This window comes from Pseudoliparis swirei, chromosome 23 (genome assembly GCF_029220125.1).
Source record: "Pseudoliparis swirei isolate HS2019 ecotype Mariana Trench chromosome 23, NWPU_hadal_v1, whole genome shotgun sequence".
Classification (NCBI taxonomy): Eukaryota; Metazoa; Chordata; class Actinopteri; order Perciformes; family Liparidae; genus Pseudoliparis; species Pseudoliparis swirei.
In genome coordinates this window covers 7,968,483-7,994,381 of record NC_079410.1, presented here as the reverse complement: position 1 = coordinate 7,994,381, position 25,899 = coordinate 7,968,483, and the positions used below count along the sequence as shown (strand labels likewise).

General features: G+C 44.1%; 1 protein-coding gene across 1 annotated transcript; it reads left to right on the top strand.

Annotated features, from left to right (window-relative positions):
* Positions 1 to 418: 418 nt before the first annotated feature.
* On the top strand, positions 419 to 25,896 carry mapk8ip3 (mitogen-activated protein kinase 8 interacting protein 3). The gene is given in 33 exon segments (XM_056406440.1): positions 419 to 1,393; positions 5,456 to 5,576; positions 6,008 to 6,078; positions 6,808 to 6,899; positions 8,440 to 8,545; positions 9,453 to 9,684; positions 9,802 to 9,904; positions 10,241 to 10,359; positions 11,149 to 11,160; positions 11,858 to 11,875; positions 12,863 to 12,920; positions 13,162 to 13,314; positions 14,147 to 14,204; positions 14,473 to 14,624; positions 14,770 to 14,826; positions 14,947 to 15,117; positions 15,877 to 16,003; positions 17,717 to 17,806; positions 18,694 to 18,849; positions 19,032 to 19,197; positions 19,326 to 19,526; positions 19,617 to 19,800; positions 19,929 to 20,042; positions 20,768 to 20,848; positions 20,951 to 21,018; positions 21,243 to 21,391; positions 21,510 to 21,681; positions 21,801 to 21,914; positions 22,645 to 22,683; positions 23,213 to 23,377; positions 23,847 to 23,915; positions 23,918 to 23,992; positions 24,642 to 25,896. Coding segments are annotated over 33 exon segments (3,927 nt in total). The 5' UTR covers positions 419 to 1,087; the 3' UTR covers positions 24,770 to 25,896.
* Positions 25,897 to 25,899: the final 3 nt, after the last annotated feature.

The window sequence follows — 25,899 nt, the reverse complement described above, 5'->3', positions numbered from 1 at the left end:
GTAGATTGAATATGCCAACAAGATATCAATGTATGGAGGTTGGCCTTTTAAAAAAATGTGGTATGTAAATATGTGGATAGTTTTGTTTGTTGCGGTGGTCGTTGTCAGATCGTGTTTCTGTTTTATCCTCAACTGTCAAAAGAGAGAACGGCAAATTTCATAACATTTCTATATAAATGCCCATATCTTTTTGAATCCGCCAGTTTGTTTTATTTATTTGCAGTCTCCAAAATTAAACTGGGATGAACACAATGTAAACATCGGGGTAACATGATCATAATTTAAGTAGTTTCCTTTTGTGGCTTTATTTTGAAATCGTAAAAGGGACTTCCGGTATAGTCTGCCCCGACTTGACGCAGTGAGTCCGCTGCTTCAATGCAGACGGTGTGACGTCATCCAGAGTCGGTCAGCTGGCTCCTCCATCCGAGCAGCAGAGAGAGCCTCTCCCATAGGGAGACATCACCATCAACGCCCGAGTCAGCCGCCCGCTGGATCAAACATGGAGGACGCGCTATAGTGGCTTATCGGGCTCCTGCGGGGATCGGCAGCGTTAGATTATTTATTTAACTATTTATTTATTTATATATTTATTTCCCCTGCCAGCAATGGCCGGGGTCCATGGCTGCGGCTGCTGAGCGGCAGGTGCGGTACCATCGACGAAGGCATTTCGCTTCATGGGCTCAACGAGGGCCGAACCACCGGCTGGTCCGCTCCGCGCGCACCGCTCCTCGGATCCGATGCTCTCTGCGGGGGGAGAGCAATAGCTGGGCCGCGTCAGGAGGCGATACACCCGGGCTGGTGGAGGAGGAGGGGCCCCCCTCCTATACATCAAAATATTAGCGCCAGTAATTTCAAGGTTATGCGCCGTTACGCACAGCAACAGCCAGTTCAGTCAATCTGTTGCTGAGGCATCATGGCGTAGGCTCATTGTGTTGTTTATTTGATCAAACACTGGGATTGAATGCGCCTCTTTTTTTATGCGCTGAGCTGATCCAGCCCTAGTGACAGTCTCGCCTTACAGGCCTGAAACGCTGTTAGAGCGCAGCCTCCTCATCTGGAAAGCAGGAGCCGGGTCCAAGCCGCCAAGATGATGGAGCTGCAGATAGACGAGGTGGTCTACCAGGACGACTACGGCTCCGGGTCCGTGATGTCGGAGCGGGTGTCGGGCTTGGCCAACAGCATCTACCGGGAGTTCGAGCGGCTGATCCGCAGCTATGACGAGGAGGTGGTGAAGGAGCTGATGCCGCTCGTGGTGAACGTCCTGGAGAACCTGGACGCGGTGCTGACGGAAAACCAGGAGCACGAGGTGGAGCTGGAGCTGCTGAAGGAGGACAACGAGCAGCTCATCACCCAGTACGAGCGGGAGAAGGCGCTCCGCAAGCAGGCTGAGGAGGTGAGTCACCCCCCAAACACACGCACACACACACACACACACACACACACACACACACACACACACACACACACACACACACGCACACACATCTTCACGCTGCTGGTTCCACTGTCATGGTGTCCAGTCCGAACTGAGAGCTTCACCAGACACGTGACTCATGTGTAGGCCTCTGACATGAGTTCATTTTTAGTCTCCATGCTGACACATGGTCAAGTTGTCTTCTACCAAATCAGAATAACAAATGTGGTGTCAGAAAAATCGCCGGCCTATTATGACATATAGGTGAAATGAATGTGTAAAGCACAGAAAATGATGTCCTGCAAAATAAAAATAATTCAGAAAATACCCTTTTAATCTTAATCTGTTTTCCAGGGATTTTGCAGTGACAGCAGTTAAAACCAGACGTTTATGTCGGTAAACCGTTACCACATCGCAGACGGTCATGTTTCTGCAGCAGTGAACATGTGTCAGTCATCTTACACAAGATGCAAGTCACCAGTACTCAACCGTTAACACGTTCAACTTGTAATAGTTAGTGTTGAGTCCAAGCTGTCATAGAAACACATTTACACGATTACAGGTTCTACTGTCACAACTTTGATCAACAATACACAATCCTAACGTCTGTTTTTATAATAAATGAGTTATCAATTCATTTGATATGGCTGTTTTATGATACCGGGTGCTTGCACACAGCGCAATTGACGTCTCAAATGCAAATACTGAAGCCAACACAAAGTAAGGACATGATGGTGTTCATAGGCGGAGATAAAGGGACAGCACAGCGCTCTGAGGGGTGAAGTGTGTGAGCCTGAGTCTCAGTGGGCGTTGAGAACGCAGGAACACAAACAAGAAAAGTGGACAACACCAAACTCCACCTCCAATCGTTTCCCCTTCTTCTTCTTCTTCTTCTTCTTCTTCTTCTTCTTCTTCTTCTTCTTCTTCTTCTTCTCCTTTGACCAGTGTAACAGCAGCCGTAAAGCAACTTTAATCCTTCTCCCATCCAAAGAGGCCTCAGCGTATCACTGTCAGCCCGGCTGATTCCGCTTAGCTCAGCGTTTAATCTGTTTCATCTGCTGCTCCCTCCGAGTCGCTCATCTGGCTGCTTTTCACTCTAAGCTGTTAATTGAGGGAAGACTTGCTGGTTCATATTACATTTTTAAGTTTTAGTATTTTTAAGCTTATTTCAATGTCATGACAGCAACAAAATAATCCAGTAACAAAATAATCCAGTATGTTTATAATAAAATAGTGGTTGCCTTGTAAGTAATACTTTAAGACCAACAGGTACTGCAGGAACGAGTAAGAGCTGAGAGCCCTGTTACCTTAGGGTCAATTTGACCCCATTCAATGTTTAATGTCGGTGTTCTTTCGGGTCAATTTGACCCCAGGCTGTTTTTCACTGTCAAACATATAAGAAATATCAACTTTTTTATATATTTAAAGGGCTATTTAGGTAGTCAACAAACAAACATAAAGTACCTCACACTTAAAATTGGAAAACAATATTAATTCTAATAATTTTCTGGAGGTTTTAATTGCTGGGGTTAAATTGACCCCAAGGGTAAAATATGTCAGTATATATAAAGGTAACAGGAGGGTTAAACATTGAATGGGGTCAAATTGACCCTAAGGTAACAGGAGGGTTAAATGAGGGATGTCAACAGGCCCAACCACTTTAGCTCTTTTCATAACAATGATAACAAAGTTGAAACTGTAATGTAATGTAATGAAACTTAAATATATGACGACTGTATAACCCTCATGTATAAACATAAAAAATGCATTAAGCAGCCGGAAGGTCTGTTATTTTTATAAATAAGACAATACTTCAAAAGCAGACCCTGTCTTTCCGACACATCTTCATTTAATTGTCAGATATTTTCTCAAGAGATAGATTTAAAACTTCATATGCGACTCCCACATCCACGATTGGAGTATAAAGTTCCCCGTCTATCTCGTTGAGCCGACCCCTTCAATATCATTTAGATTCATGATGCTGAGTTTCTGTGTCCAGGGCAGGTTGTGGTGAGTGTGGCACAGACTCACACGCTGCCTGGGTTTCATATCAGACCCACACACATTAAATGTCATGGCTTTATATATTAAGCAACCAATGCAGACGTTAATATAGTATCGTCTTCTCTTATGGGCGTTCAGGACTCTAACTGTTGGCATCCAATGAGAAAAATCGATTGACATCTTCAGCTCAAATAAGTTGAAACACTTGAATGGGATAAATAAACAGAGAGCATTTTGTCTGACTATCAGAGGGGTAAAATGGGGGATGGGACAGTGTGCGAGGGGTGGGGAATCAATAGTGCACAGAGCACACTGAGGGAGCCTGGCACTGTAACGTGATTTGTGTTTATGAGGAGCAGAAACCGAACGGCAAAAACACAGATGGAGAAATAGACGTTAGAAGTTTAGAAGGCTCAAGGTGTCGGAAAACGGCTAATCCAAAGAAAAGGCGGCGTGAGAGAGAATCTCAGGGCCGCAGGATAAATATGAACGCACCGCACCCTCTTGCAAGATACCGGGAAGAACAAGCAAAAAGCGTCTCAGATTACAGGGTTATTAGGCTCCAGCTGATGGTAAACAAAGCCACAGCGCTGTGTCTGCTCATGCCGCCGCCAGCAGATCCAGATCTACCGACATTTTGTAGCATCTTAGTGGTTTCCTGTCTGGCCCTGCGTCCGCCTGCCAGGGGGACCCCCGTCCCTTTGTCGCCAACACTCCTCAAAGGGTTAACGCATCGATGGTCTCGGACCCCCTTTCACCTTCTCTCTCGCTCTCGATGGGATTTTCTTGAGTTGGTTGTGAACGTAAAACTGATTTGGTGTGACTCGTCGTCTTGGAGCCCAACGGGACAGCGGGCTTCTTGTCCTGCAGGTTCGACGCGGTCACAGAGGCTTTTTAAAAAAAAAACACATGTAACCTGGGAACATTTCTTCAAGATCGTGTACGATAACAAACAAACGGACCTTCTGTGGTCGGTTCTTCTGCCTCTAGTTCAGTGTGGCTCGTTGGACGTGTGACCACATTGAAGTCAAACGCACTTAGCTACGGTTTGTCTGGGAAGCTCATCACCAACGATGAGTTATTCATCCTGGACAGAATAACACATGAAATACGTACATTGTGTTATTCTACGTACATTGTGTTATTTTACTTGTGTAATTACGGTTTGCATGAATCAAAAGTCCTTTAGCAAAAGTCTAGTCACCAACCCACTGCGCACTGTGGGCCTCCAACGCTGCGTTGACGTGACTTTACAGGACCAGTTCGGCCTTTTAAAGAGACGTAAAGAAGAAGAGACACTCTTTTAGTGTGAAAATGACATTATAAGTCCTAGAAAACAGTGTGCTGCCCTTCCAGATATAAAAATGACATATTATATGAAAAGAATACAATAGTTTGTATATATCAGCATCTTTATTTGATGTATACACTTGGTTTTCAGTCATTATATAGTTAGAAAACCTCCATAAACATCACAGTAGGACCGCTGTTTATTCAGCTTTGAAGTTGACGGTAATAATATGTAAATTCCCTTTTTGTTGGGTCAGATTTGTTGTCATCGAGTTGATTTGCTGTAGAAACGTGTCTCTTTGAACGAGACAACCAGAACACCCCGTGCATATGGCGATCACATGCACCGTGGAGAACACGCTGTGCTGGATCACGTTCTCAGTCGGATCCGACTCAAGGTCATCGATCGCGTTGAAGTCGTTTTGTGCGGCGGGTATCTGCACCATATCCCTGGTTCTGTAGTCTCAGGGCAGTCAGAGGATTACAGAATTAAGACTTTGTGGACTTGAAAAAAGGTTGTCAAAAAACAGGCAAAGTGAAAGGGAAGTAGATGCCTTTGTGTTTGCCGGTTCCCTTAGTTACGGTATAATATGGACACTATAGGACCAACTGAGGTATTTTAGGAAGCGGTTGGCCAGCTCCAACCTTTCTGTAGGAGACAAAGGCGTTACATAGATCATGTTCCTCACACTGAAGTGCAGTTTGTGTAATACAAGGCCTACATGTTGTTCTTGTGTCTGCCATCAGAAATTCATTGAGTTCGAGGATGCGTTGGAAGCTGAGAAGAAGGACCTGCAGGTGCAGGTGGAGTTTCTGGAGCTGCAGGGGAAACAGCAGGAGCTCAAGACGAAGAACTACTTGGACCAGAGTGAGTGATGAAGGTCCAGAGCTCAACTCAGGATCACTGCAGTCCCAAGACACAACACAGGAGCTCACAAACTAACAGCGACCATTAAAAATGACTTTAGTTGAACGGGCACAGGTTTGATTTGATGTACTTCACATCTCGTCCTGTTACCTTCTCTTAGTAGCTCTGCAGCTCTTTTTCTTCAGATACACAAATAAAAGAAAACATAACACAAAAGCTGAAACAGGGAACTAGAAAGGGAAGTAAAAACACGTTTGGAGGACGTTTTATCTTGAGACCATAAGGCTTTTGTTGACTTAGAATACATATTTGCTCTCTTTTTACTTAGACAACTCCCTGTAACTTTTTCTGTCTGGAGCTCTAACCAAAATAGCAAAATATCTTAAATTCGGGGGGAAAAATCAAATGTTGAACTGTTCTGTGTCTCCCAGTCACTCGGCTGGAGGAGCGAGAATCGGACATGAAGAAAGAGTACAACGCTCTGCACCAGCGCCACACTGAGGTAGGAGCACCTTTCATTTCTAGCATATTCTATTTCATATTTCCATTGTTTATCTCAAAAATCCACAAACATATACCTGTTAATTCATAGTATTGTGAATTGTGTTTATATTATCATCCTCAAATGATCCTGCTATTTAGAAGCTGTCGTATTGTTCAGGTGCACAGTTTTGCTTTTTTACACCATTTTCCCCAAACCACGTGTTTTATGTTGGTGCCGACTATTTAAACCTTATTGTTGTAGAGTTTAAATGTTTCATCATAGATTCCAGTCGGCCGCTAAGAAACCAGTTGTAATTACAGACATGTATTAATGTTATACATAACTAAACACAACCAAAGACATTAGAGAAACATCCACAACAAAGATTGTGCAATTAATGAAATAAGACAAAAGAGATTTGTAATAAATAAATAAGTCATATTATCTGATTTTATTTGTGACTCTAGCCTATTTTAGACTGTGTGGAGTATTAACGTCCCATCGTAACAGCTCAATAATTCACTATGTTAAATGGGTATTGTCTTTACGACTATAAATAATCATATAAATGATTTAAAAAAAAGTTTAAACTAATCTGATTGTCCTTTTGGATCACACAATATAGTTTAATATATATTTAGTTCATTATTTCTTATGATTTAATCATTATAATCTTTACCCACCAGTCCAGGGGTATTTCTCGTGCGTTCTCATCCATCAACATGTTCCTCACATATCTCTTCCCAGATGATCCAGACGTATGTCGAACACATAGAGCGGTCCAAAATGCAGCAGGTGGGGAATAACAGCCAATCAGAAACCCCCGGCTGTGGACGAACGTGAGTCGATCTAACGTGTGTGTCGGAGTCAAAAAGCTGTTTGTACGTCTTTGTGTGGAGTTGAATTCTAACTTCCACCCATCGTCTTGTTGCCGAGGCTTCGTGTTTCGTCCTGAGTGTATCTTGATGCTCCGATCCTCTCATTGTGTGTTGACGCTGCCGTTTGTCTGTCCGGAGCCACGATGAACGACTGCTACTCTTCCCCCTTTCACAGAGAAGAGAGGACATTATGAGACGTGTGGGAAATAATTAGGAAGAAAATTAAGTTCGAAGTTTTATCGCCAGCTTTCCGTTCTCATCAATTGGCCGACCGATGAGTCCAGAATGCTAATAAAACGTGAAGTAAGACGAGAGGTTGGACATCTGGTGCAGCTTCTGAAGCAGAAACACAGTGTTTATAAAGCACGACGCTCGCATTATCAACACTGATGAGACTCGAGAGACAAAGTGATGATGATCTGGAGTTTTGATAAGAAATGGGCTGATCTTCAAAAAGTTCTGAACTTTAAGAGAAAACTGGAGTCAACTTGTAAAGGTGAAAGAGTGTGAACGAATGAGAGTGAATGTGTGTGTGTGTTCATGTGTCATGGCATGTTCCCGTCACCTGTCTTTCTCTAATCACGGTCTGTCTGTCTGTCTGTCTTGCTCTCTGTTGCTGCTGTGTACACAGTCAACGCCACACATGGAGGAAAAGGTAAATCCAACAAGGTCCCACGAGAGCTCCGCGTACGAACCGGCCTGATTTACACTTCAGATGGAACTTAAGATTTGCTGATGCCCCTCCTCATATGTTTGCCTCGCCTCGGTTCAGAGGTCATGTCAAGCAACAATCCCATTTTCCAGTTTTCTCCTCTTTCTCCCTCACAAGTTGCCTGTCTGTCTCTCTGTCTGTCTGTCTGTCTGCCTGTCTGTCTCTCTGTCTCTCTCTCTGTCTGTCTGTCTGCCTGTCTCTCTGTCTGCCTGTATGTCTGCCTGTATGTCCCTCTGTCTGCCTGCTCTGCTTGTTTTTATCTCAGTCTTCAGCAATTAAATGGGAATGCATTAATATTAAACAAAACATAAACAGGTATTATAGTCTGCAGTTATTGTGCTTTAAATTTTTTTAAATTGTCTGATAATGAAAGAAGAGCTAATTCCTTTACTGTGCATTTAAAGGAATATCTTTAGATTTGTTTTCTGTGTTTAGTCCTCCACAAACGGTAGTCATCTGTATTTCAATGACTTGCATCTCTATCCCCAGTGAATGAAGAGAGCTCATGAATCCAGTGTGTTTGGACTTCATGCTCTCAGGGCCCTTGTGGCTTTAAATGGGCCATTTTGCCTCTTTCCTTATCTCGCTCTTTTTCTACATTATTCATATTTATTATATAAGGATGCCAGTTTGTTTCACGAGAACAAGCATATTTTGGGAATGCATCTTACGCATGTTAGGAAAACCTCCGACCCTGGAGAATAGAAAGAAACAAAAGAAGATGGATTAACAAACACTAATCGGCCTCGCGTTAATCCCCACCCTTCTCTGTGTCTCCTGTGCCAGCAGCAAAGCGGAGCGCCCGCCTTCATTGAGCCTGTACCCCAGCGGCGAGGGCATGGTACGTGGGGGTCTCGGGGGGGCTAGGATGATGCCCGGGAAAGACGCCTGGCAGGTCAGCGAGCTCGGCCGGTCGACCTTGTGCTCCGCCAATCAGGTGTGACAGACAGCGGCCCTGTCTTCCTCCTGCACGACCACAACCCGGGGAGTGGAAAGGGGGAGGGGCCAGTCCTACCGCTGCCCGTCCCGCTAGCCACACCCACACGGACCACCTCCCTTCCCACGCCTGCTCGTGTCACTCTTTTTTTTAAAATCCAACACTTGGATAAAACGTGTGATTTGTTTGGTGTCCATGTGGACTCAAGCGAGCGGGGCCCATTTTATTTCCCATGGAGTGTGTGATCATGGCGCTTCTCGCCCATGTGTCCTCATGTTTTACTTTAATACTTTAAGTTCAAATGTACAAATGTCCCTTTTCTTCTTTTTTCTTTTTAAACTATTGCTTTGTTTAGTGGCTGAGCTAGTGAGCTAGAGCTTATGAGCCATACGCTTTATTTTAGACTTATTTTATGTGTCGTTATTTGTACTGTGACAGAAACTTTGAGCTGGACAACCTGTAAAGTCCCAAAGAAATTGAGTATTTGCTGAGAATTAATTCACAACTCAAAGACTTGACTTGAGCTATTAACTTGAGCTAAACAATTTTCAAACAAAAAACATCAACATTATTTTTATCTGTGGGTTTCTTGCATCACGAAGTCACCGAAAATCAGCATTTTCATACATAAAGTTGCCATAAATGTGCTGAAAATGAAAATAGTCAAAGAAATCACAAAAAAGAATAGTGACAATAGCATGTCCTTTAAATCCATTGTGTCATTCATGATGACTTGAAGCCTTAAAAACGTAATGGAATTGTACCATAAACCAGAGAGCAGCTGACAAGAAATTCCTAATGGACTCTATTTAACGCTCATGTGACGCTCATGTGACGCTCATGCTGTGTGTCTCAAACCACCCAGGAGGATGGATCAGAGTCCGACTCCGTGGCGGCCACACCCAGCAGCGCAGGGAGCAAGTCCAACACGCCCACCTCCTCCGTCCCCTCCGCCACCGTCACCCCCGTTAACGAGGGCTTCCTGCCGCAATCCGAGTTTGACGCCATGCGGACTGGAAACCGCCGGAAAAGTTCCAAGCGGCTCAGCCGGAATATGGAGGTGCAGGTTTCCCAGGAAACCAGGAACGTCAGCATCGGTAAGAGCGTGTCCCCAAAATACGTCTACAGGCTAAAAACCACTGTGCACAAAATATCATCAAAACGTTTGCGTTGAAGTTTTAAAGCTCTGTCGTGTTTCCTGCATGTTTTTCCAGGCATGGGAAGCAGCGATGAGTGGTCCGAGTTTCAGGAGATCATCGACTCCACGCCTGAGCTGGACATGTGTGTGGACCCCCGCGTGTACGGAGGAGGGAACAGGTACACACGCCGCGTGGCGCCTCCCATTTACCCGCGGCATCAACACTGACTCTCTCCACCACGAGAGTTGGAATATGCCAGATCTCTGATGGACAGCAGTGTAACACATGTACAGGAATGCCAAAACAAAGTCTCATATTTTGATTAAAATGAATAGAAAAAGCTTATTTTAGTTCATACTGCTACTTCCTCATTGGTGTTTCTTTTCTTTTTTGTCCCAGCTGTATTTATATATTTATGCTATTTGTATGAATTTTGGTGAAAGTCTGAGGACTTGAGTGAGATTGCTTGGTCCCATCCTAGCGTTGGTCTAATGAAATCTACTGTGTGCTTCAGCCCCTCCCAGGGCATCGTGAACGAGGCCTTCGGCATCAACACGGACTCTCTCTACCACGAGATCAAAGACGCCAAGTCGGACATCATCGGAGACGTAGACGCAGGCGCCGAGCTGCTAGGTACGCACCGGACGGCTGTAACGCGTGTTAGTTTTATCGACTTCAGTTCTTATCCAGTCGCAGCTTCGTGATATCCGTCCCTCTCGGTCCGCGCGGTAAGTATTTCTTCTCAAAAGGAAATGCCTGAACCCGGCCGCCTCCTTCGCCTCCTCCTGGTGAACGTGGAGCTCGACGTCAGATTCAGTGTGTAGATCCAAAGCAGAGGACGTCATGGCGGCTGCATGTGCGCGTCACACCGGACGGCGTTGGCTTTGCGTTGCGTCCGGGCAGGAGATCCATGTGCCGCTGTGTGTGAATTATGCGTGACCTTTGACCCTGCATGGCGCCGGGCCAGCAGTTCATCCCTGCGTCACGTCATGAAAAAACATAAAGTCCCTTTTTGGCTTTTGGCTGCACGCCAAACCCCAGCTGCCCATTCATGCAGTGTTACTTTATTATTTCTGTCTTTCTACTTTTACTTCTTTTGACTCTATTGTTGGGGCTAAGCATGTTATGTTCAAGGCTGACTAAACAAATCCTATTTTTAAAAGTATAATTTCTATATTTCTCAGATTTCATTGCTCTTAATGTGTTTGCTTATTATTTATCGTAGAGAGTGTGTTGAAGCCCACACTTGGTGGATTTGGTTTCTCTTTATTGTTAAATTTTTTAAAGTTTTGATTTATTGTCCCCTGATTTTTATCCAGCAGAAATAGAAAAGGAGCTTTTATCTGTCTTCTTGTCCATCTGATAACTTCTCACCCGTTTCTTTCTTCCCTTTTTATGTGCTTCTGCTGGTGACACCCATAGGGGAGTTCTCAGGTGTGTATCTGAACCTGCATTGGTTGGTATATTTTTTATTTTACTCTGTTGACTCTACTTTCTAAACTCCACATCTAAGAGAAGTTATTAACCAGTGTATACAACATTAAAATAGGCTCATTGTTATTATGCTGCTATACAGTTATAAATATGTTATTTATTCATTGCTTGGTCGTGTAATTGGAGTTTCTGATGATATAGTAGATGCCTTATAGTCATACACATGGAGTAAAATCTTTTTTCTTATTGCTTTAAAGTCACAGTGAACTTATTGTAATCAGTCTGCATTCCTTCAGCTTTCAGTCAATAGTCTTATTTATAATGCACCACTCTGCCAGACTTACAGTCCATCCCATTGGTTCAGAGCCCTCCACTCAGCTTCATGTTCGAATAGGAAATGCATCGCCTCACAGTGTGCTCCTCAAAAGTCTGTTTCACTGGGACTTTAAAACAGATCTGATGATATTTGCTAAACTCACCTGTCGGGTCACAGAAGTATTCTCTTGTTTCAGTTTGAGGGCCAAACAGCAGCGTGTTGTTCTTTAGCTCTGCTGCTCTTCTTCAAGTCCTACAATAATAAAAAATGCTTATGAGCATCTTCTCTCTTCCATTCCTTTCCTCTTTTCCTCTCTGATCTTCAACTTCACCTCTCTAAACGTTCTCCCCTCCCTTCTTCTTCTTCTTCTTTTGCCTCCAGTTCGTGATGATTTCTTCGGTAAGGCTCACTTTGCCCACCATCATGGTCACATTTGCTTGTTTCGTCATTCCCTGGCCTCCAGCTTACTCGTCCTTCTAGTTCCTCCTTTGTGTCTGTTTTTGTTTTGTTTTCTCGTGGCTTTATATTTACATTGTGTACCACCTGTGCATATCGCATACCTTTTGTTTAGATGTGTGTCAATATTGAGCTGCTCTTTTACAGAACAGTGGAATAAAAATACTTTTTAATGCGTTTGGAACACTGCGGGATAAAGATTGTAGAGAGAAGATGTAAAAAAAATAGTAAAAGATAAATCGGTAGTGTGGTGAATACGTCCGGAGACAACACTCTGGCTTTTCTTTTGTTTGTCCTCATGTCAACATTTGTCTCTGAGTTTAAATCTCTGCTTAACGTTTGTGTGCTTGGCTTCTGTTGCACAGTCCTCGCTGCTTGCACGTACACTTTCAATTACTGTCTGGCAATTATTTAAATAATAGAGATTTAATATCAAAGTCAACCGGTTCAGCGTGACATTGACACCCCTCATGGATACGGGATCAACCCCGAATATATGTGCACTCTGGATCTGGCAACGCTTTGAATGACATGACTGACTTTGGGGGGCAGAAGTGTTGTGGTTGTTCTGTAACTAAGTGTTGTTACAAGGTTGTAAACTACTAAACGTTAACATGTTAGTCAACTAACTTAAAAAAAAAAAAGTATCATGAGCAATATTTTAAAGCAAACCTTCCTTTTAAACTTGATTTGGCTTCTTTGTTAACATGAGTGTTGAAATCAATAATCCATCAGTTTGAATTTGATTGATTTGGCTTTTGTGGAGGTTTCATTTGCTCTTCAACAGACACTTACTGGTCTGAAAGGCAGTGTTGCCATGTAACATATCTGGTCAAATGCATTTTGCTTATCGATAAATGGGTGTATTGACTTCTGGATGTTTTCTATTGTGTGTGAGGATTAACAGAGATGTGAATGTGACTGTTTCAGGGATGGGCAAGGAGGTGGAGAACCTGCTGACGGAGAACAAACAGCTCCTAGAGACCAAGTAAGATGATGCATGTCTGCTAGTGTTTATCCTTGCACATCTTCCGCCTTTTCAAATGGGCTTCATACATGCTGAAAGATGTGTTTGTGCTCCAAGAATATGTTGAAATGCGTGTGACATTGCTCTGGTAGGATCGTGACGTTTACCAATCTTTTCTTCTGGACTCGAAAGCCCATCTTGTAGTTTCCTCGAGCTGGTTTCAATGTCTTACCTCCTGCTGCGTCGGCACTCTGCTCCACAGAAATGCTCTCAACATTGTGAAAAACGACCTTATTGCCAAAGTGGACGAGCTGTCGGGGGATCAGGAGGTGCTGAGGGAGGAGCTGGAGGCTCTGAGGCAGTCCAAGAACAAGGTGGACGCCAGAGTCAAGGAGCTGGATGAAGAACTCAAGAGGTGAACAGTTTAGGATGAAAACAATATGCTCCTTTTTAAATTAATGTCATGAGAAAACGACATTTGGAGATGTGACGGACGACAATGAACAGGTTAAACTATTCTTGCAATACCTCAAAAAAACGGTTTAAACTGTTGACCTGCAATCAAAACCTGAGTGACCCTTCACTTCTCACCAAATGAATACATCCTGGCACCAGACACTGAGGACACGTAACATCAGAGTCACTGGTGAAGTACGAGAGGACAAAATGTCTGAATTCATGTCAGTTTTTTCTGTGCAAAAGGAGCTTACTGTCTTACGGATTTATTTTCTTTACTTTAGTTTCACTATTTTGTCGCTGTGAAACCATTTCAACCTTTTTTCTACAGTTCAAATGTTCTTCTTAAACTCTTTTAAAACCAGTCTGTGTATGACAGATGAGCAAAAGGTTTCATAGTAAATAAACACGTCGGTGTGGCAGTTTATTTGTGCTCATGTTGTAATAGGAGGCCTTTAACCAGCAGATAACTGATGTGGGACCAGCTACTCCTGCCATAAAGTGCATTTCTACACCCAATGAATCTTCTTAAAAACGCCTTTGAAGCTCGACGGCTTACGTCAGAGAGGAAATACATGGTAGTATATTTTGTATGGTTGGAAAATAAAGAGGATCAACCTATGAGACTTCCCACAAGTTCAAATACTCTGCTATGCTTGTGTCCTGATGTATATTTTTGTCATTGTCAGCTATTTTTCACTCAGGGACTCTAACTCATTCCTGCAGAAGTTCAAAAGCCAAAAAAGGGAAATCTAATTTGTTTTAACGGTGTTTTTGCGTTCGGGCTGCAGGTTGAGAGCAGAAGCTCTCGGTGCGTCCCGGGACTCCAAGGACGAAGCAGGTGATGATGTGAGTGAAAAACGTCTCCATCCCCCTCTGCTTAACTCGTCCTACACATTGAATTGGTGTGCATGGAGGTATCAATGTCATTTTCTCCATCACCACCAGTACAACCCTAGAACAACTTGTAACTCCACATATTTGTTGTTTTGTTGATGTGTATTTCTAATACATTAAATCAGGACACAACATCTGTCAGAAGTCTGCACGCCTCTGCCGGTACGTCTGTGTTTCCGGACCTTGTGTACGAATCACTAACTGGCTCTTGTGTGGCCAGTTCTCATCGCCCATGCAGGACGGCGACATAACGATGACGCAGCGGCGGCGCTTCACCCGAGTGGAGATGGCCCGCGTGCTGATGGAGAGGAACCAGTACAAAGAGAGGCTGATGGAGCTGCAGGAGGCCGTACGGTGGACAGAGATGATCAGGTAGGCGAGAGAGAAGGCTTCAAACTGGAGAGGAGACACTCGGACGACCTCTGGACGGGTCGGGAGCGTCTGCTGGGTTGAGACTCCACATGTGCGTCTGACTTCTATTCCCACTCCTTTGACTCACACCTCTCTCTCCTCCCAGGGCGTCCAGGGAGAGTCCTCATATCTCGGAGAAAAAGAAATCCACCATCTGGCAATTGTGAGATTCTGCTTTTAATAAACGTTTTTTTTCTGAGAGTACGTGTTTACTGATGCCCTGAATTAATGAACCGGTGAAACATCAAATAAAAACCTCTTTTTTTCTTCCTCCATCCGCCAGCTTTGCACGTCTCTTCAGCACGTCGTCCAGCCCGCCGCCCGTCAAGCGGCCGTACTACAGCGTCAACATCCACTACAAGTCGCCCTCCCCCGCTGGTTTCTCTCAGCGACGCAGCCACACCATGTGTCAGATCTCCACCTCCAACCGCACGCTGGAGTTCTTCCCCGAAGAGTGAGCAGCACCCGGCCAACGCGGCGCCACTAAACCCTCCGTCACGTCTCACTAAACCTCCGTCACTGATCTTCCTCTCACTCTGCTTTGGTCTGAACGCCTGGTCGCTCGCTCGCTTTGAGAACGACACAAAGCGATGAGACGTGTGTTTACGTTCACACACACTGTTCTCATCCTTCACATCACATTCAGGCACAGCTCGTCATGCATGAGGAAAGGAAATATTCTGGATATTGTCTCATGTGAATCTTGGGTAAAAAGCCTTTTATGGCGTTTGCACAGCCGTTATTAAAGAGATGATTTGATCCTTTTATGGTAGAACTTGTAAAGTTGCACATTTTCAGTTTTAAGTGAGAATAAACACGACCGGCAACATTAATAAACATTTCTTATACTTTACTCTTTTGAGTGTAAAGCAGGACATCTCATTCTCATATTGTTTTCAACCTCTCACTTGAACATTTAAACATAAATACAACACTCTCATATGGATACAAATTCAAAAAATATTTAAAATCTTTTCATCACTTTTGTCTGATAAAATAAAATGCATTTCCTTCAGCTAGAATGTAGCTTAGTTTAATGTCTGCTGATAACAAATGATGTCGCTTTATTGCCTTTCTCTCTCTCTCTTCATCTCTTCATCGCTGCTGGCCGGCCAGGCTGCTAACGCTTCGCTGTTTCTCTCTCTCTCTCTTCTCTTCCCCGTCCTCCCATTGCTTCCAGACTGGCCAGTAACAGTGTTGCGTCTCTCCGCAGTGACTCGGCACTGTTGGCTCGTCGAGAGCAGCGACGTGAACAGTACCGGCAGGTCCGCGAGCACATGCGCCGCGATGACGGCATCATGCAGGCCTGTGGCTGGAGTGTGCCGTCTCGCTTCAAACAGGTGGGCACACACACACACACACACACACACACACACACACACACAGACACACACATACACACAGACAGAGACACATACACACTCACACAGACACACAGAGACACACAGACACTCACACACACACACATACACACAGACAGACACACAGACACACACACACACACACACACACAGCCAAACATACACACACACACACACACACACACACAGACACACATACACACAGACAGACACACATACACACTCACAGACAGACACACACAGACACACAGACACACATACACACTCACACAGACACACATACACACTCACACAGACAAACATACACACTCACACAGACAAACATACACACACACAGACACACATACACACAGACAGACACACACACACATACACACACGCAGACACACACACAGACACACAGACAAACAGACAGACACACACACTCACACAGACACACATACACACTCACACAGACAGACACACAGACAAACATACACACACACAGACACACACAGACAAACAGACAGACACACATACACACTCACACAGACACACATACACACATACACACAGACAGACACACATACACACTCACAGACAGACACACACACAGACACACAGACAAACATACACACTCACACAGACAAACATACACACTCACACAGACACATACACACTCACACAGACACACTCACACACACACAGATACACAGACACACACATACACAGATACACACAGGTGCTTATGTAATGCTGAACACATATTTGTCTGTTTGTATCTCTTTGTAAACGGTTCATGAGGGATTCAAGTGTGTTTGGTCAAACCAAAACATTTAAATAAACATATATAACTGATAAAGTGTGATTTACATCCAGAGCTCAAACTCGTTGACTCTGGTTTGAGTCCATAATGGAAATATGATCCTTTCATGTTGGTTTTGGTCTTTTTATGGGATTTATTGACAATAACATGTGTTTCTCATTTCTCCTTTACATTAAACCAACACCTGTATGAAAAATAGAAAAAACATCAGTCTTCTCCACTTTGGTTTCGAGTATTAAAAATGTTTTTTGGCATGGGATTGTGTATGAAATGTGCCGGCGGACCCGTGTGTGACCCAGGTGTGTGTTCGTAGGCAGGGGTCTCTAACACTGGCCTCCCACCGCCGGTGGGGGGGCAGACAGACATCGCTCAGGACAGCTCGCTGAAGAGACCTCAGGCGAGTGGGACCGAAAGAGTTGAGCATGGCTTCCCTTCTCTTATCTCGTATGAATTAACCCGATTGAACGGTGACGGTTACCTGTAATTCTGAGACCGTTGTTTTGTGTATTTTTCTAATTTCTGGCGACAACATGACGCCCAATCAGGTTATTTCCAGTGTTGCGACAATAGAGTTTAATAGCAAAATAATCGGACTCATATCTCATAATTTGGTGCCACAATTTGAATAGAAGCTTCTTTCTAAAAACATTATTTTGCACCGTTTTGACGTGTAGCTAGATAAATCCACTGTGAAAGAGGAGTTACACTTTAAGAAAGCGGCGTGACATTTTTCTTTCTATGCACGTATAAAGTGCATACACAAACGCTGAATGTTCCTGTGTGTTTCATGAGAGGCCAGCAACATTGTAAGAAGTTGTTTCTTTATGGAAGAAGATAATTCACTCCCTATGACTGTCTCCTGACCTCTCATCACCTCCTGCTTGTAGGCCACTGTCGAGAAAGAGGACAACCGCATGAAGAACGTCCCGGTGCCGGTGTACTGCCGTCCTCTGGTAGAGAAGGACCCCAACAGGAAGGTGAGGCGTTCAGGGGATGGGAACCACCGTAGCGCTAATCAGATATGTGTTTTAATGGTAATGCAGAAGGATTTCTGTGCAGTTTTACACTTGAAGGATTTAACAGCGATCGGTGAATGTTTGCTCACCTTAAATCTCAGTTTAACACATGTAACTAAACAAAAGACATGTGATATCACAACTTGTCTAGAGGCCAATCGTGGTCCTATGTGCAACTGTGGCAAGTAACTCAGGTAGTGAGACTGAGGGGAATGTCTCGATTAGATTCCATGCTTAATGTCCCACCTGGAGGAACAAAGCTTGGTCCTTATTCCTGAACCAAAATCACAATAACATCATTAAAACTAGAATGGGCACTCGGTAGAGCGCATACCTTCGCATATCACAAGATTGGGCATTGAATTCTGAACATTTTGGCATTAGTTGCATGCCACTTGGACAAAAATGTATCGTGCTATGGTAAAAAAAAAGATGTTGACCTTTCCATGACCTTGACCTTGACCTTTGACCCGATTGATCCCAAAATCTAATCAAATGGTCCCCGGATAATAACCAATCATCCCACCAAATTTCATGCGATTCAAGAAGATTTTGACCTGTTCATGACCTTTGACCTTGAACTTTGACCCGTTCGGTCCCAAAATCTAATCAAATGGTCCCCGGATAATAACCAATCATCCCAACAAATTTCATGCGATTCGGTTCAATACTTTTTGAGTTTTGCGAATAACACGCATACAAATAAATAAATAAATACACAGCGATCAAAATATTACCTTCCGCATTTTCAATGCGAAGGTAAAAAGGCTGCTGTAACATTCATTAAAGTTGCTCTCAAGTGTGACACAATCTAAATGTTTTAATGCGGCATGCATGTGTGCTTGTAGTTGTGGTGTGCAGCTGGGGTGGACCTGACGGGATGGAGGGCCAGCAGCCAGGAGTTGGTACCGGCCAAAGCTCCGTCGGGCGGCAGCGACCCGCTGCACGCCGACGAGAACGGAGCCGGCAAGAAGAGCAGCCACAGCTCTCCAGAGAAGAGGACGGTAGGAACCCAATTTAGGACATTTATTACTCCTAAGAGTGGAGTTCAAAACTAACACTGCACACTCAACTATTATCATCAATCATATATTCACATATAATGAACGAGGTTAAGGACCCAGTCTGTCCTCTTTCAGTTGGTCGTCATCGTGTTAACACCCTGTGGTCTCCTCTGTCCGCCCAGTCAAATGAGCTCCAGGAGACGGACACCATGAACAGCCGGGTGTGGATCCTCACCAGCACCCACTCCGCCAGCAAGGTGGTGATCATCGACGCCAACCAGCCGGGCTCACTGGTCGACCAGTTCAACGTCTGCAACGCCCACGTGCTCTGCATCTCCAGTGTTCCAGGTGAGAGGGGGCGCCGTTGTTAATACTGGCGGTGTTACTACACCTGGTATGTCGAAGGGTGGGAATTGTATTTGAAAAAAACAGTTGTATGCAGTTGTGTAGATTTGTTCTCATCGATTTGTATCCAGCTGCCAGCGAGAGCGACTATCCTGCAGGAGAGATCGTGTTGGATCCGGGTGACGGAGGACTCGGAGCGGGAGGCGATGACGCTGGCAGTGTGGAGGGCATGTTGGCCGGGATCACTCTGGTGGGCTGCGCCACCAACTGCAGCGTCACCCGGAGCAACTGCTCCTCACGCACCGACACGCCCATCATGGACAAGGGACAAGGTGGGCTCATCCTCAATTATACCAGTGTAGAAAGGTGTAAAGTTGGCCAGTTTGTCTATTTAGTTATTTTAATGGCGGTGTGTGCTCCAGCTCCCGCGGCTCTGCCCATGAATGGGAAGAGTCCCCCGGCCCAGTCGGCCGAGGAGGCCATGGAGGCCACCGAGGTTTCCGAGTCCACGGCCAACCACGCAGAGCTGAGATCCGGACCCCCGGGGCCGTTTACCGAGCACGTCTTCACCGACCCCCAGCCTCGTCTATCGGACGTCTCCGACAGGTAGGAGTCCGGCGTCTGTCTGTTTAAAGACCATCAGGTATGGCGTGATTAAATATATGGACACGTCCACTCGGGGAAATATGAGCTCCCTTTCTCACGAGAAGTGTGTATGTCGTCTGCACACACAGGAGCGTGTGTCAGTCCAAAGAGGAAACGTGTCAGGAGTCGGAGGACGGAAGTGAGGAGACCAAGAGCTACGCCAGCGTGGCCCCCACCATGTGGCTCGGGGCCCAGAACGGCTGGTAAGTCACTCGTTGAGATCGACTCAGAACCCACACAGAAATCACATCTTACAACCATTTGCTTACATAAGTTTATATTTTTTAAGAAATTAGTCACACTCTGGATGGGAAGACTCTTTCTGTGTCACATACACACTACCGTTCAAAAGTTTGGGGTCACTTAGAAATGTCTTTATTTTTCAAAGAAAAGCACTGTTTTTTCAATAAAGATAACATTAAACTAATCAAAAATACACTCTATACATTGTTAATGTGGTAAATTAATATTCTAGGTGGAAGTGTCTGGTTTCTAATGAAATATCTCCATAGGTGTATAGAGGCCCATTTCCATCAACGATCACTCCAGTGTTCTAATGGTACATTGTGTTTGCTAATCGCCTTAGAAGACTAATGTCTGATTAGAAAACCCGTGCAATTATGTTAGCACAGCTGAAAACAGTTATGCTGGTGATATAAGCTTTACAACTGGCCTTCCTTTGAGCTTGAAGTTTGTAGAACAAAATTAATACTTCAAATATTAATCATTATTTCTAACCTTGTCAATGTCTTGACTATATTTTCTATTCATTTGATAAATAAAAGTGTGATTTTTCATGGAAGACACGAAATTGTCTGGGTGACCCCAAACTTTTGAACGGTGGTGTAAATATCATGACGCGCTTCTTTTGAACTCTATATGCAGTTTGGTTTTGCTCTGGAGTTTCTTGCCTCTGTTCTCCCTCAAGGCTCTACGTCCACTCGGCGGTTGGAAACTGGAAGAAGTGCCTCCACTCCATCAAACTCAAAGACTCTGTGCTCAGCCTGGTGTAAGTGGCGGTGACAGTTGAACTCTGTAACAACAGCTAAATGTTGTGTCGTTTGGTCCGTGTGAACTCCTGTAACCGCAGCAGCCTCCTCTCGTATTGCAGACATGTGAAAGGTCGCGTGCTGGTCGCCCTCGCTGACGGGACCCTCGCCATATTCCATAGATCGGAGGGTATTTGGATTTTAAATATTTGTTTAAGCAGAATGCCCATACATCAAACTTCTAGTTTCATGGTACTAAGAAAAGCCCAATTTAAGCTTTTTATATTTTTAAAGATCTTCTATCGCTGCACTGATCAGCACTGATGTGAAATAGTTTATTTTGTGTTGACATGAATGCAACCAACTGATAGTTATTAATAGATAATAATCATTTAAACTTTATTTTGTCAACAGACGGCCAGTGGGATTTGTCCAACTACCACCTCATGGACCTCGGGCGGCCTCACCACTCGATCCGCTGCATGGCTGTCGTGCATGATAAGGTTTGGTGCGGCTACAAGAACAAGATCCACGTGATCCAGCCCAAGAGCATGCAGATCGAGGTGAGTTGAGAATCCGCCGTCACGTCATCCCGCCGACGAAAGAGGCCGACGACGACGTGAAAAACTCTAAAGCCGTGAGTCAATCCACTCGACGCGTCACTGTCTCGCGGCTCTGTAGAAGTCCTTCGACGCCCACCCTCGCAGGGAGAGTCAGGTGCGGCAGCTGGCGTGGATCGGCGATGGTGTCTGGGTGTCCATCAGGCTGGACTCCACCCTGCGGCTCTACCACGCGCACACGCACCAGCATCTCCAGGATGTGGACATCGAGCCGTACGTCAGCAAGATGCTGGGTGAGACGACCTCGTTGACCCTTTGGAGGGAATCCGTGGACCCGCGGATTATGTTCACTGCTCAATGTGGAGCATGCGCGTGTTTCCTTCTCTCCGTTCACTCTGCTTGTCGTTCACAGGCACGGGCAAGCTGGGCTTCTCTTTTGTGCGAATCACAGCACTTCTGATTGGTGGGAATCGCCTCTGGGTAGGAACTGGGAACGGCGTGATCATCTCCATCCCGCTCACAGAGAGTGAGTTTGATTTCCACGGCTCATGACATGTGACTTGCCACCAAAACGTTTGACGTGAGCTTCATTTAAATACAGATACAAAGGGTTTGAAGCGGCGCACTTGAGGTAGAAGAGAAAACATTTGAATCCACATTTGAGAGTTTTCATCAAAACCTTCAGTTTCCAGTGGTCTTTAAATCTCCTCGAGGCAGTGTTCTGCAAGGAGGATATTTACTGGTCAGATTTGTTTGTCTGGATGTTACTTATCTCAAGATTATTGGGAGTTGTTGTTGTTGATGTGAATCCCGCAGCACCATCATGTGGTCCCCTCACATGTTGGATTGAAGCCCCTAAACCATGAGACGCAGTGGAGAATATTGTTCTCCTTGATTCCTGAGTTCCATACAAATAGGACATGACTTTACTTATTATTATTTATTTATTTTACAGACACTGCAGAAACTAACATCAGCTCACATCTTATCAGATTGTATAATTGGGTAGCTGAGCGGACCAGCAAGGGGGTGTTCCCCCCTCATGCTGCGTTCATCTTGAGCGTACTCCCTCCTCGGCCCCTGAACTCCCCCGTCTTTCTTTTCACTTTCTGTTTTCCTACCTCCCCTCAGTGGAAACCAGTGGTTTCCCCTCTTTCACAGACGGTCTTGGTCATAACTGTTACTGTCCTCTTTCTCCTCTCCTCTCCTCTCCTCATCCTCCTCATCCTCCTCCCCCTTTCCTCCGCCTCCCGTAGCGGTGGTCCTCCACCGAGGACAGCTCCTTGGTTTGAGGGGTAAGTGGGAGCGCTCCGTCTCTCCTGCTGTTGTGATTCTTGCCCAGTCGAACCTTCATGTCTCCTGCAACCGAGTCTGCAGAGTAAAGCTTCCTGTTTCGTAAAGATGACTTAAATGTGAACGCCATTGAATATTTAGGCACTCAATTAATCCTTTTTGAACTGTGGACATTGAGTTTAAGGTCACCAACAATATTCTGTGTGTAATTCTTTGTCTTTTTAATGTAAATTAGAGCAGGGCTTTTACTCATTGGTGGCTTTGCATGTTATTATTATTTCTATTGTGCTTCATCGACGCCTAAAACATGTCTCTGCATGGAGAGGGAAAAAAGTGCTTTAAGTGTCTCATACTTTTTTGTTTTTTTTATATTCTAAAATCACTTCTCATTTTCAGTTGATCTGTGGAGATATCTGGATGTTGTGGGTGTTTATTCTTTTTTTGTAATCCTTGTCATGCCACCACATATGATTTGCTATGAGCACCTCCTGGTTGGTTCGTCTTCTGACTCCCGTGGGCTTCTTCTCTCAGCCAACAAGGTGTCGCCTACGTCGTCCGGGGGAGTGATCCACGTGTACGGGGACGACGGTTCTGAGAAGAGCACCGGCAGCTTCATCCCGTACTGCTCCATGGCACAAGCCCAGCTGTGTTTCCATGGACACCGAGATGCCGTCAAGTTCTTTGTCTCTGTCCCCGGTAAGCACAAATACTATGACTCTTTAATCAATGTGTTGACATTTTACCATGCATTGTTTTTCACAGACTATACCAGTGGTTCTCTATCTTTTTTCAATGATGTACCCATGTGTAATATTTTTCGGCCAAGTGCCAACTAACCAGCGCAAAGCATTTATGATTAAAACAACGATGTAACACATACATTTAATATAGAATATATACAAATCTGTTGTGTTTATTCCACCTACTATACTGTCACATTTTATAATTGTTTCCAAAATATAATGCAATGACTATTTTGTTTTCTTTTTACATATTATACAGTGACTTTATGGACATACTCACTATAACTTCTAAGGACATGTTAAAATGTGATATTTGATGATGTTCTTATGACTTTTTTGCCATACTATACAACGATATTTTTATTTTTTATAATACACTATACTATGATATATTAAATTGACATTTGTCTTCCGTGTGACAGGCAATGTCCTGGCTACACTAAACGGCAGCGTGCTGGACAGTCCATCGGAGGGCAGGGCTCCACAGCGCCCCCAGAGGCGGAGGCCCAGAGTGTTCACAACGTGCTGGTGCTGAGTGGAGGAGAGGGCTACATCGACTTCCGTATCGGTGAGCAGCCACACCTTCACATGAACATGACGTCATGTACACACGTGTATACATTACTTCAAGCTGTGTGATGAATGATGAGAAGAAAATCACTTAAATTATGTTTCTGAATGTTGTGGATTTATATTATATATATATATATATATCTAAAAATATTATATATATATATATATATATATACATATATGTATATATTCATATTTAGACATACATATATATATTATATAAATATATAAACAATTATATGTATATATGTATATACATTTACATACATATATATATGTAAATATATAAATTATATATATATAAATTATTTTTATGAATGTTGTTTATTTCCAGTTCTCCATTGTATATTTATATTATATATATATATATAAATTGCACATATTATATAAAGAATTCAAAGAAATATTTGACATAATATAGATGTATATATATATATATATATACACATATATATATAATATGTCAAATATTTCTTTGAATTTGTATTGAGCTTTGCTTATTTCCTGATGTTTTAAACAAATGCAAGCCTGTATGTTGTAATATTGGTTCGTGAAATCCAGAAATAAGGAACTAAAACGACTTTAAAATATTATCAGCAAAGAACAGTTCAGTGTTAAATGTTCTGTTGACTCGTTTTCCTCAGGAGATGGAGAGGACGATGAGACGGAGGAAGGAGACAGTAGTGTAACGTCTTCGCAGGTCAAACCTGCTTTGTGTAAAGCTGAGCGGAGCCACATTATCGTCTGGCAGGTGTCTTACATACCAGACTGACACCCGGATCTGCTTCAACACCCACACCCGCGCATCTCCTTCAAGAAACCTCTTCCTGCCCCCCAAAAGCTTCCAGCCACCCGAACCTTGTAATTATCCCTGGTCGTGTAAGAGTTCCTTCTTGGCTCTAAAACGACCCTCCAAGCCATGTATGGTCCCTTGTAACTATTATATCCCCTCCTGCCCCATCACCGTTTAACTTTAAGGCCTTGTAAGTACCTCCTCTGATCTAGTAACCTGCCTGCCATCCTGTTTGTCCTAACTATCTTCATGAGCCTTGTACCCCAGCCTCATAACTACCTCCCTCCTCTGTATCGATCTTATATTCACCCTGTAAGCACACTGTATCTCTTCCTATATTTACCTCAATTGTCCTGCATCTGCCCCAGAGTTACTCCTCTTCTTCCTCCACTTAGTTTGTCACCTGTGAAGCCTCCACCTCATCTTATCTCAAAGCCCAGAGCCCCAACATGCATCAAATGTACCAATAGCAAAAAATAAAATGCAAGAACACGGGTACAAAATTGTGAATGGAAACACTGACTTGCATTTCCACCAGAAATTTGATTTTTTTTTCTTCCCCTAACTGCTAATCAGCAACTCCATGATCGTTAATGCTGTCATTTGTTTAAATGGATTTCACGGAAGATGTGTTTACGGATCGACACTGTGCGAGGGTAAAAACAAATCCGAGGAGACGGATTTTAAGATTATAGTGTATAGCGAACCAGTTTGGATCACGTGGTCCAACATGGAACACATGGAAAGTCAAAATGTAGGTGAAAACAGAAGTTTGGGCTTTACGAGGCTCGACTAATGATGAAAAAGAAAGCCCTCGTGAGGATGTAGTGACAGGAAGGATCTGGTGCCTAATGTGAATCAGTCATGCGAACAATTGAAAAGCATGCGACGCTTAATGCGTCACGGCTTCAGCCCGATCCTCACCCGACTGGCTGTTGATCAGGCGGTTCGTCGTAAAGCAGGTGGACAGTGATGTCGTCGTTCTGTGTACAGGGAATATTGTAGAAGTCCAGACACACCGAAGCCATTCCTTTGTTCAGTATGGAAATTCATGCATTGATCTCTGTGTGGATTAAATATTAAACATGTGTGCTGAAAAAAACGTACAG